At 35.9% G+C, this 13,500-nt stretch overlaps 1 protein-coding gene across 8 annotated transcripts in view; it reads left to right on the forward strand.

The window, feature by feature from the left end:
* SYNE2 (spectrin repeat containing nuclear envelope protein 2) overlaps window positions 1-13,500 on the forward strand; it is a 321,249-nt gene that overhangs the window by 89,067 nt on the left and 218,682 nt on the right. For all 8 annotated transcript variants that reach the window (XM_072762565.1, XM_072762566.1, XM_072762568.1 and 5 more), the window contains 3 exons: window positions 1,831-1,931; window positions 3,659-3,760; window positions 6,787-6,924. In XM_072762565.1, coding sequence (XP_072618666.1) covers window positions 1,831-1,931; window positions 3,659-3,760; window positions 6,787-6,924 — 341 coding nt within the window. The remainder of the gene's footprint in view (window positions 1-1,830; window positions 1,932-3,658; window positions 3,761-6,786; window positions 6,925-13,500) is intronic.

Consider the following 13,500-nt stretch of genomic DNA (forward strand, 5'->3'; position numbering starts at 1 on the left):
ATAATTCCATATTTTTATATATTAGATTTGTCGTTACTTTAGTGTCAGGTGGCTTATTATTCTTGTTAACTTTCCTCTCCTGTGTTTTCTTTCTTTCCTCTTCTTCCTTTCTTTGTCTTTTCTCTTTTCCTTTTGGCTTTTCATTATCTTTTTTTTTTTTCATTATCTTTTTTTTCTTTTCTTTGTTTTTCCTCATGTTTTGTTCTATCTTTTCTGATTGCTGGGTCGGTTTTCTGTTTTTTTTTTTTTTTTAGCAGTTTTTTCTCATTGTGATTATCTAAATCTTTATTAGTATAAAATATTTTTCCTAGTTCAGTATGTAAAAATAATTAGGCAAATAATGTCAGGACAGTATAAAAAAGGCAAATTTCCACTGTAGAAAAGATTGCCCATAATTCATTTTAAATGGCTTAAATAATAGCTTAAAATGTGAAATATATCATGATTATTTATGCAAACGAAGTGATAGTGTGTCATATTTGAATAAGAGAATTATATTTTGACAATTTTATTAAAACAATTAATCACAATGCATAGCTTCATATATAATACAGTTTTTAAAAAGAAACATCTAGTTAAGCCAGTATAATTATTTTATGTATCTCTGACTATACTTTTACTTTTTTAGTTATACTTTTCTCAGTGAAAGAATAACTCAGCTCTTAGGGATGCTTCCTTTATTGAAACTCCACCCCTACCTTTTTTATTGATACCTTTTATATGTTTATTGTATGTATTTTATTATTTGGATATGGATTAGATTCATGTTTTTTCCTCAGCCCGCTTAGAAGAGTCGTTGGGCCCAGGAAACACATTTGCTAAAGCATGCATGGTGTGTTATATTTGTTTGTTGTTTGTTTTTCTCCTAACACTGAACTCCTTGAGGGGCAGATAATGTCTTAAGGCATCTAGCATCTACTCAGGTGTCTAGCATCTACTTGTTGAATGAATAAAGTGATGAAACATATGGCCCCTATGGGCAAGAACTCAGCCTTACATACCTTGCTCGTGACTTACATTTGTTGGCTCTCTATAAATATTTGATGAATTTATTCTAACTGAATTAATAAATAAACACAAATGATTTTCCTTTTCAGTATCTTCCTGGTTATTTTGGCAACATACCAAAAGACAACCCAAAATTATGTGTTCATTTTCTGTAGCATATTGCGATCCCTTCTTTGTGATTTTGTGATCTATCTAATTTATTTTATGTCTGGAGAAGTTCTGCACTCAAGGAATGTATGATAATTTTACTTTGTTTAATTCAGCATTTTCCAAATTTGTTTCATCATGGTCTTTGTTACTGCAACACAAGGATTGGCCCACAGAAGTCTCTCAGTAGATATATTTCTTCCACAAATGAACAAATAAAATCTTGTAGATGTCTTGAGTAAGTCTTCTGTACTACATATGCTTTTGGAAATGCATTTACTGCCATTCCTTGACAGGAATGGATTCCAGTTGCTATATGTTCCTATACTCTCCACTCCTGGAGGAGTTTCCATACCATGTCTCTGGAAGGGAAAGGGCTACTATTTTCTCTTTTCCACCGTCCTGGAGTACTTATGCCCTTATACAGACAACATGCATAGTGGAAATTGAGGCTGTGCATGTACTACTGCCAGGATTCAATTCAGCTCTGTTTGAATCTGGATCTAAGCTCTTAGCCACTGCGCAGACATGGAACAAGAGCGACTGACCAGAGATTGCATGGCTGGCTAACTACTTTGGTTCATTTCAAGGCTATCTTATGGCATAGCCTGTTCTTATGTAGTAATTACAGTAAATCAAATTTATAGCTAATTGATAGTGTGGCATATCTTGCAGATGTGGATGTTGCTAATCCCGATGAAAAGTCAATCATGACCTATGTGGCACAATTTCTACGGTATTCGAAGGATGCAGCTGAGACTGGAGATAAAACTCAGGTATGTCCTTATAAGTATGACTCAAGCACATTTTTGTTGTACCCTACTAATGCTTAATTTTTAAAATTGAGGTATAATTTGCATATAGAACTTTAATGTGCAGTTCTATGAGTTTTGACAAATGCATACAACCATGTAAACCATGCAGCAATCATGATGTAACACATTTCTATCACCTGGAATGTACTACTGTGCCTCTTTACTATCTGTACTCCCTACCCTCAGCAGCCAATATTCCAATTTCTTTCACTATAGATTAGTTTTGCCTTTTTAAAAATATTTTTAAGTTAAAAGTGGTAATTAATTAAACTTTGCTGAGTTATCTAAAATAACTTTTACATAGGCAGTATATTAAGACAAATTAAATTTAGCAGGCTTTTGAAAAATTCTAGAGCTTTCTAATTTTTTGTCTATTTTAACAGCTTTTTTGAAATGTAATTTACATACCATAAAATTAAACCATTTAAAGTTTACAATTCAGTGGTTTTCAGCGTGTTTATATAGTTGTGCAACCATCACTGCAATCTAATTTTAGCATATTTCCATTTTACCTGTTCTTTAGCTACATATAACTGGAATTGTATAATTTATAAAAATGGGGGCAGTGTGTTCTACTCTTCATCATTGTTTGCTGAGGTACTCTTGAATCACTATGAGACTGTCATTTCATTATTCAGTTTTTTCCTTTGACTTTCAGTCAGGTACAAATACTGTAGGTGTGAATTTCATAAAAATCACTGAGCTGCAAATAAACACTTATTCTGCTGCTGTGAAGATAAATGAGTGCTGTGAATTTAGTACACTGTTTTTGAATGTTAAAATAATATTTCTTTAAGCTACCTCCTCAGATGTGTTTACATGCGGTCATATTGTCACATTTTATGTGTCAAATTTAGGCTGATGTTTTTCCAACTGTTAACATTTTGAGGCCTTATGCCAGATTGTTGCTGACTCTGGGACAGAGACTCAAGCTGGGACTCAGCCTTCTAATTCAGTTCAGTTATTTCTAACCTGCTGAGGAGCTACTCTTTTCTAATTAATTTTCTTATTAAAAAATAAAATGAAAAATTCAACTGTCCATGAAATCAGATGCAAAAATATATAGAAAACACTCCTGTTTTAATAGAAAGAGAAGAATAAATGAAGGTTAAAGGAGAATGGAAATAAGATGTAAAGTTTTTGGCTCTATTCTCTGGCAGTAAATTTTGCTCTCAGATGTAAGCCATCAAGAATCTAAGAAAAAGAGAATTGTTGCTCATGTCCACAGGGTAGCAGAACCAAAACCTTTAGTGGCGTTTTTAGGGTCTTTCAAATGCTCATGATATTTTTTGATGTCAGTGTATTTGGGTGTAAATAGCCGTGAGTTAACCCATATTTAGATGTATTGGAAAGCAGTATTCTGATATGCCTGCTATAAATGAGTCATTTAGAATAATATTCTCTGAAATTGAGGAATAATGGAAATGGATAAGCCCCCCACCCAAAAAAACAATAGGGGCTTGCTTGCCCTACCTCTTTAGCACATTATGTTCAGGTGCTAGTCTCAATCCATTTTAAAATTTAAGGTGTTATGTGAACAAGCAGAATTTCTCTTTGGTGCCATGAGTCCTTGGTGTGTAATGATTGCATATTTCACTGATGTTTGAAGTTGTTAATTTTATTGTTAAAAAAAAAAAACTCCAAGTCTATTTAGGGTAGAGTTTTAAATGTGTGTGTGTGAATTACAGGGCAAGATGAAAGATGCTGTGGCCTGGTTAACTCTACAAGAGAAAAAACTACAGAAAGTGCTAAAGGATTCAGAAAATGAGACCTACTCTAAAAAGTATGAAGTAAGTATGACTTTAAATAGCAATTATTTGTTTGTAGCTTACTGTTAGGGAAGAGTAGAATGTTTTTGGAAAAAAATCTTTCAGAGTAATTATTTAATAAATGCTAAACTAAGTTTTAGCATCAAGTTCAAGGATAGTGCTTCTCAGATTTTAATTTGCATGTGAATTACCTGGGGAATCTTATTAAAATGCAGATTCCGGGACCCCTGGGTGGCTCAGTTAAGCGGTTGTCTTCTGCTCAGGTCATGATCCCAGGGTCCTGGGGCCAAGCTCCACATCAGGCTTCTTGCCTGATGGGCAGCCTGCTTCTCCCTTTCCACCACTTGTGCTCTCTTGTGCGCTCTCCCTCTCCCTCTCTCAAATAAATAAATAAATAAATAAATAAATAAATAAATAAAATCTTCTGAAAAATTTTAAAAAATGTAGATTCTAATTTGGTAATTCTGGGGTGGGACCTGAGATTCTGCATTTCCAGGTGATGCTGATGCTTGGTCCTCATGGTACTTGGAATAGTAAGCCACTCTAAGTGGGCTGTGGCAAGCTGGTCTGTGAGTCCCATCAGCAGTTTTTGTAAATACAGTGTTATTGGAGTAGAGCCATGTCCATTATGGTATTGTCTGTGGCTGCTTTTGCACTATAACACCAGAATTAAGTAGTGGCAATGGAGACCATATGGCCCTCAAGCCTAGAACATTTACTATCTTGCCTCTTATAGTAAAACTTCTCTAGTCTCCACTCTAGAGCAGATTGAATATTGAAAGGAAAAAAGATCAGGAAATCCGAAATGAAACCAACCCCAAAATATAACAGTAAGGATCTCAATCAAGATGTACTTTGAAGAAAAATGGCAACTGTTATTGTCATCACGTTTGAACCCTTGCTTTGTACCAAGTGCCCGGCTGACAAGCATTTTACGTGTCACAGCATCTTACTGGGTGTGGGATTGTTATTCCAGTTTTACAGATGAAGACAAGACTTAGAGGCACTAAGTGACTTGTCTGAGGTCACTTAGCTACTGAGAGGTTAGAGATGGGAATTGAGTGAAGTCTAGCTTTGAAGCCTTAGCTCTCTTTATGTCCTGGCACTTCGCCGGGTTAGGAAGTTATCCCCTGTACTATTTTGAAAGAGACTAACAGGAGCCAAAGTGAGGATTCATCAGCCCTGTTTCGTAGAACCCACTGTCTCTGCAGCTCTGCTCCCTACCGGTCTTCTGTCCTGAGTAAAGGAGACATACTGTCCTGTGCCTGCACAACATTCAGCACCTCCATGCTCGGTTTCCCTAAGGGAGTTGGATGAATCCAGCTTTTCTGACACTACCATTCAGAGGATCGTGTGACTTTGCTGGCAACAGCATTCTTTTTGGTTTAGAGGCATCAGGAAAGGGATAGGACATTCTCATCTTCCTTCCATCTGAACTGCTTTGGCTTTTTTGCTTCTTCTATCTTTGTTCTGGCCTGATTTGGGTTTTTGGTTTTTTTTTTTTTTTTCAAAGATTTTATTTATTCATGAGAGACACACACAGAGAGAGAGGGGCAGAGACACAGGCAGAGGGAGAAGCAGGCCCATGCAGGGAGCCCGATGTGGGACTCGATCCTGGGACTCCAGGATCATGCCTTGAGTCGAAGGCAGGCGCCAAACCGTTGAGCCACCCAGGGATCCCCTGATGTGGGGTTTTTTAGTTTTGTTTTGTTTCTAAGATTTTATTTATTTATTTCAGGGGTGCAGGGAGAGCATGCAAGGATGAACAGGGGGAAGGACAGAGGGAGGGAGAGGAATAAGCAGAGTCTCCACTAAGTGCGGAGCCTGATTTAGGGAGGCCTACTTGGGGCTCAATCTCAGGACCCTGCGATCATGACCTGAGCCGAAGTCAAATGCTTAACCAACTGAACTGCCCAGGTGCCATTGGCCTGATTTGTTTTTTTTTTTTTTTTACTGACAAGATGATAAGCATCCACTGGAAGTGCTTTGCTCTCACACATGTATTTGATTTACTAATGTACCATAGATTCAGGTTTCTTAAATAGAAGCCTTCATAAAGTTATTAATGATCAGAAAATTATAATAATTATTCCTCAGTCTGCTTGTAAAACTTAATCTTTAAAAAATTTTTCATTTATTTATTAAAGTAAGCTTTATTCCTAACATGGGGCTTGAACTCATGACCCCAAGATCAAGAGTTGCATGCTCTTCTGATTGAGCCAGCCAGATACCTCAACCTAAGGGGCACCTGGGTGGCTCAATCAGTTAAGCATCTGCCTTTGGCTCAGGTCATGATCTCAGGTCCTGAGATCCAGCCCTGGCTCCGGCTCCCTGCTCAGCAGGGAGTCTGCTTTTCCCTCTCCCTCTGCCTGGCCCCCTCCATGCATGCTTTCTCTCTCTGTCTCTCAAATAAATGAATAAAATCTTAAAAAAAATAAAATTTAACTTAAAGTGCTGCCAATTATTGTGAATAATGTTTGAAATAATATTATGGAATTGAGGACTCTTAAATTCTAATATTTCACACAAATATGAACCAAGGAAAGCTTTATGTATTAAATTTTTGAGAGCAGGAACAAAGTATTTTCTAAAGTCTGTATAAAATGACTTGGGAAGAACTGGCTCAACTGCAGTTAATCATAGACATGTTTACAAGTGATAACTTTTGCCATATAGTTCTCACTTCCACTCATTCTTATTTTGTTGTGGATACATATTTGAAGAGGACTAACAAAGTCACATTTTCTGTGTAGTATCATAAGTTGTCCTCTCGAGCTGGGTGACGTTGCCACTCTATTCCAGTAAAAATCCATCAGTACTGACATAAGATACAAGCTGTGACCTGTGGTTACTCTGATGGCACTCAAATGATCAGGGTGCACTGCAGAAGGTTTCCAGATCAGTGAGAGGATCTTGAATTCAGGGAATTTTACCTTCATCTAAGTAAAAATTTAAACATAATCTATAGCTATAGACCTTAAAATAGTGGATTACAGTTAATGAACCGATCTAAAATTTCTGTCTTTAAAATATTATCCTGATTGTAGAGTCTGCTGTCCTTTTTGGAGTCATTCAATGAAGAAAAAAAGCCCTTTTTGGATATCCTGCCCATAAAAAGGATTCCGGATGAACTGAGTGAAGATCAGTTACAGTTGAGAGAAGCCTGGGATGGCCTCAACTACCAGGTTACTGTGTTATATTGATTAGAAGAGCATTTTCAAGAGGCAGCTTTGTTTGTTGGATGATTACTTTAGGCTTTCATGAGGAATTCTGTAAGAGTAGATGCTGCATCAGAAACTTGGAAGAGTGTTATTTTCTCCATGGCATCATTTGGGTAGTGGTTGATGTTTAGTAGGAATTTATGGGATTCTGCTTAGAGAAACTGCTTAGTTTTTATAAACTAAACTAACTTTTTATAAACTAGCAAAATTTTTATATTTGCCATCAATGATTGGTTTGCCACAGTAGATTATCCATATTCTGATCAACTTGCAGCCTCATCTCTACTTTGGACACTATTAATAGATGCCTGAAGGGGGTTAGGGACAAGCCTAGAGAGAATGTGTGAAGATGAATGTGTATGTGTGTCTGAATATATTAGTATGATTTCAGTTGTTTGCAATTTATTGAGATTTGTCGTATGACCCAGGGCATAGTGCATGTTGGTGTACATGTCATTTACAATTGAAAAGAGTCTGTATTCTATAGTAATTTGATACAGCATTTTATAGATATCAGTTAAGATATGGTGGTTGATAGTGTCAGATTATCTGTGTTTTGATTGATATTTTCCTTGGTTGTTCTATCAATTGCTGAGAGAATGCTGTTAAAATCTATAGGATCCTTCCTTTGATTCTGTCAAATTTTGTTTAATGTATTTTAAAATTTTGTTATTAGTTGTGTACATTCATGGTTATGTCTCCCTGATGAATTGACACCTTTATTATTATGAAACATTCCTGTTTATCTCTGGTAATATTGTTTTTCTTGATGTATACTTAATCTGTTATCAATATTGTCACTCCAGGCTTATGCTGACTTAGTGGTACATCATTTTCCTTCATTTATTTTCAATCTATTTGAGTCTTTATGTTTAAAGTGTATCTCTTATGGGCAGCATATGATTGGATCTTGCTTTCTTATACATTATGATCATTTCTGCCTTTTAATTGGAGAGTTTAGTCAGTTAATATTTAATGGAATTATTGATATTGTTCAACTGAGGTATACCATTTTATTCTTTTTTTCTGTTTATTTCCTCTGTTTTCTTTTTATCTCTATTCTTTTCCTGCCTTGCTTTAGACCATGTTAATATTTTTAGAATTTCATTTTAATTTATCTATTGGCTTTTTGGCTCTACTGCTTTCTAGCAGATTTTTAGTGAGATTACAATGTACATTTTAAAAATTTTACAGTCTACTTATATAATTTTAAGTTATCATACAACTACTTATGTAGAAATCTTGCAATTAAATTGGTTCATTTGTCATACTTTATGCTATAGTTGCTTTATATATATATATGCCACAAACATATGTTTTAAAGTCCCTAAGACCGTGTTATAAATCTTAGCTAAAAATAGTCATACATTTTAAAGATATTAAGTGAAAAAAAGCTTTTATATTTATCTAGATGTTTATCATTTTTAATGTTCCTCATTCCTTTCTAGAGATTTGAGTTTTCATCTGAACTCATTTTTTTTTTCAGCCTTAAAACTTTTTTTTTAGCTTATCGTATAATGCAGGTCTGGGGGAACAAATTCTCTTAGTTTTCTTTGATTTGTGAATGTCTTTATTTTGCCTATATTCTTTTTTTTATTTTTAAGATTCATTTATTTATTTTAGAGAGAGAGGAAGAGAGAGAGTGCAGGCCAAGGGCAGAGGGAGATAAAGAGAATCTCAAGTGGATTCCCTGCTAAGTGTGGAACCAGATGTGGGGCTCCACATCATGATCCTGAGATCATGACCTGAGCTGAAATCAAGAGTCAGATGCTTAACCGACTGAGCCACCTAGACATTCTGCCTTAGTTCTTTTTTTTTTTTTTGACATCTTTATTGAGGTATAATTTATATACCATACAATTCATTCAACTGAATTGGATAAATTAAATGATTTTTGGTGAATTTACAAAGTTGCAACAAAGATTTTATGGTCTGCACGTCAAAAATACTCTGGCCCTGGACAAATTTGTTGATCCCTGCTCAAGTCTCTTGGCTGTCAGGAGTGCTAGTCTGTTTCCAGAATATATTTTTCACATCATTTATGAAGGGTGTTAAATAGTCTAGTAGCTTAAACGAGCCGCCCTCTCCAAGTACCTAATTTGGGGAGAACTGGCATAGTTCTGGAAACCTTTGCACCAAGTGGCAGGTGTCATCACGTCCTCAACTTATTCTTATCACAGCATTGAAACTGACCTTTGTGAGGTGTAGGAGCTCTTGGTTACAGGTCCTCAACAAAATGGAAGGAAAGGAAGAAGATATTGTCTATAGAGTTCATGATGTTCCAGGCCACAAAGACCTGGCCTAATTTTATTGAATATGATTTGGAAAAAGTACCCACAATAATGAGAAAAACCATTAAAAAAAACTATTTTGCAAGACTAAGTGCTGCAAATTGATAATAGCTTGAAAATCCATTCCTTCGTAGATGTAATACAGCTCATTGCCTTGGTGTGGCAAATTAGACATATTATTTTTGAAGTCATCAGGTGTATACCATCTAGACAGTTTCTGGTTCAGTTGTTTGAGCATATAGTTACCTCAAAACATCACAGTAAATGGTTTCATTTTGAGCCAGTTATGTAAAATAGCAGTATTATGTTATTTTGACCTGACAGGATCAGGTCAGATCAGATACAAATTTTCAACCAAATTCAAAAGTAATTTCCCAAATTAGAAAGTATGGAGCTATTTTTTTTTTATGGTAAATGAGAAAGAAAAGAAACAAAGTTAAATATCACCTTCTATCTTTCTTCTTCTGACCATTACATAGAGTACAGTCCTCAGGCAGAAAGCACACATTCTGTTTTATTCAAAATATATACAGCTTTCTTTCAGTTGTAGAAAGATCATCAGTTGAATTAGAGCTATTGCTTTTAGCCTCTCTTTTACTCATTTATCAACTTTCTGCCTTATTTTATTTTGGCAAATGCACAAATAATTTGGATATAATAAAAGCACATATTAAAAATTCATAATAATGAAAACTTGTTTTTCTTTCTTTTCCAAGTGAAGGCTTAATTGCATATTCTTAGTGATTTAAAATTGTAGTGTTGCCTGTTGCCATATGCCGTTTGAGAAGAGAAACTTGCAAGCAATCAAAATACTACATGGTATTACTTACATGTGGAATCTTATTTTTTTTTAATTTTTATTTATTTATGATAGTCACAGAGAGAGAGAGAGAGAGAGAGGCAGAGACATAGGCAGAAGGAGAAGCAGGCTCCATGCACCGGGAGCCCGATGTGGGATTCGATCCCGGGTCTCCAGGATCGTGCCCTGGGCCAAAGGCAGGTGCCAAACCGCTGCGCCACCCAGGGATCCCCACATGTGGAATCTTAAAAAAAAAAGTCAAATTCATAGAGATAGCGAGTAGAAAATTAGTTGTCAAGGATGGAGCATAGAGGGAATAGAAGTTGGTAAAAGGGTACAAACTTTCAGCTGAGTTGAGTAAGATCACGTGATGGCCAGACTTGGTAACACTGTATTCTATCACTGAAATTTGCTAAGAACGTTGAATTTAAATGTTTTCACCAAAAAAAAGAGATAAATATGTGAAGTAATGGATGTGTTAATTAACTAGATAGAGGGAATCCTTCTGCAATGTATATGTGTATCAAATCACCATGTTCTACATTTTAATGTCAATTATATCTCAATAAACCTAAAAAAAAGAGCAAAAGATGTAAAAAGTATAATATTTAATGCTTCTAGTTTATGAATAGTTCCATTTGACTGCCTTAAAGAAGCCTAGCTTTTTCCTCATTTAACATCTTTATACTTGGGTATTTGCTTTTATATGTTTCTTTTTGATATTTGCCTCGCATATGGTGGTGTCTGATAAATGTTTTTCAATTAGTGATGAATCAGATAACCCTATTCTTTTAAAAATGTAATCTTGCTTTTTTCTTTCCTCGATTTAATTTAATTTAATTTAATTTAATTTAACTTTAAGAATAGTGGCAATTCATTTAGTAGAACTATAATGGAAAGAGAAATACAGATTTAAAACTCATACTTTTTTTTTTTAAACTCATACTTTCATTAGAGCAAGTCATTTGAGTGAAACAAATTCTAATTTGTGCTTGATCTTCATGGGGGTGGATGGAATGAGAATGCTACAAAAGCCGTAATATAACTGTGAGTTCAGATTAAAAAAAAAATAAAAACACTCAAAAACAAACAAAAGCACACTCCTAAATGGGGTCCTCATGAAAGGAGGTGGTCTCAGAGCATTTTTATCATGCTTAAGAATTCTGGGCATCTATGTTCATCTGTTCTGTTTCTTAAATTCCGCATATGAGTGAAATCATATAGTATTTATTGTTCCCTGACTTATTTTACTTAGCATAATATTCTCTAGCTTCATCCACATTATGGCAAATGGCAAGATTTCATTCTTTTTATGGCTGAATAATATTCCATTGTGTGGAATATCACATCTTATTTATCCATTCATTGGTCAATGGACATTTGGGCTCTTTCCATAATTTGACTATTGTAGATAATGGTGCTGTAGACATTGGGGTGTGTGTATCCCTTTAAACAGCATTTCTGTATTCTTTGGGCAAATACCTAGTAATGCAATTATTGGATCTTAAGGTGGTTATATTTTTAACTTTTAAAAAATTATTAATTTATTTGAGAGAGAAAGATCACACAAGTGAGGAGAGGGTTGGAGGGACAAGCAGAATCCCAACTGAATGCGGAGCCAAACTTGGGGCTTGATTCTAAGAGTCTGGGATCGTGACCTGAGCCAAAGTCAGATGCTTAACCGACTGATCTACCCAGGCACCTCTCTATTTTTAACTTTTTGAGGAACCCTCATACTGTTTTCCAGAGTGGCTGCATCAATTTGCATCCCCACCAACAGTTTAAGATTTCCCTTTCTCCATCTCCTTGCCAACACCTGTTGTTTCCTGTGTTGTTAATTTTAGCCATTCTGACAGGTGTGAGGTGATATCTCATTGTAGTTTTTTTTAAAAAATTTTATTTATTTATGATAGGCATACAGTGAGAGAGAGAGAGAGGCAGAGACACAGGCAGAGGGAGGAGCAGGCTCCATGCACCGGGAGCCCGACGTGGGACTTGATCCCAGGTCTCCAGGATCGTGCCCTGGGCCAAAGGCAGGCGCCAAACCGCTGCGCCACCCAGGGATCCCCTCTCATTGTAGTTTTGATTTATATTTCCCTAATGATGAGTGATGTTGAGCGTCTTCTCATGTGTCTGTTAACCATCTAGATTTCTTCTTTAGAAAAATGTCTATTTGTGTCTTCTGCCCGTTTTTAAACTGGATTATTGGTTTTTTTGTGTGTTAAGTTTGATAAATCTTTACAGATTTTGGATACTAGCCCTTTATCAGATAAGTTATTTCCAAATATCTTCTCCCAATCTGTAGGTTGCCTTTAAGTTTTGTTGATTGTTTCCTTTGCTGTGCAGAAGCTTTTTATCTTAAGTCCCATTAGCTTATTTTTGCTTTTGTTTCCGTTGCCTCAGGAAGTTAAGAAACAAAACAGATAAACATGGGGGGAAGGAGGGGAAGGAGAGAGAGAAACAATCCAGGAAACAGACTCTTTTTAAATAATAAGACTTTATTTATTTCAGAGAGAGAGAGAGAGAGCACAAGTGGAGGGAAGGGTGGAGGGAGGACAAGCAGACTTCCCTACTGAGCAGGGAGCCTGATGCAGGACTCAATCCTAGGACCCTGGGATCATAACCTGAGTCAAAGGCAGATGCTTAATCAGCCGAGCCACCCAGGTGCCCAGGAAACACGCTTAAGGATAGAGAACAAACAAGGTTCTTGGAGGGGAGGTGGGCAGGAGCTTGGGTTAAATGGGTGATGGGGATTAAGGAGGGCACTTAATTGTGACAGGCACTGGGTGTTATAAGTGATGGATCACTGAATTCTACACCTGAAGCTGATATTACAGTTACTATTAACTGGGATTTAAACATTTCAAGTAAAATAATTCAAATAAAAATTTGAAAGACAAAAAAATAATTAAAAATTAGAAAGAAAAAAAAAAGAATTCTGGGCATCATTGTGGAATCAGTGTTCTTCCAGGTTCTTCCCTGAGCCCATCTGTCTGGCTCTGTTATATTGCTGACCACACTTAACTGTAATCATGTACTTTGCTTCCCCCACCAGGTGGTTCAGGCAAGATCTGTGTTTTCTTTATATTTATCTGACTGACCCTCAGATGTAGAGGGTTGTGTTAAACTTACTCTTCCCTTCATGGCACATGGGTCTGGGCAAGTCCCTGCTCTAACTTTTATTCACTTGTTTAATTTGTGTTTATGTCTTTCTACACCCATGCCCTCCTTCCATTTCCCTTTCTCCTTTGGCCAATCTCATGATGTGGTTAATGCGTATCTTTTTTTTTTTTTTTTTGTATGTTCTTACAAAATACATATTATATTTTTATGCTCATGTATTTTTAAGTTGTGTAAATTGATGTTATATATTTTCTATTTCTTAAATTTTTGGGCACGTATATTTAAAATGCCCCAGTGTTCACATGTGGATACATCTAATTTGTGTCT

The sequence above is a fragment of the Vulpes vulpes genome, chromosome 6 (assembly GCF_048418805.1).
Source record: "Vulpes vulpes isolate BD-2025 chromosome 6, VulVul3, whole genome shotgun sequence".
NCBI lineage: Eukaryota > Metazoa > Chordata > Mammalia > Carnivora > Canidae > Vulpes > Vulpes vulpes.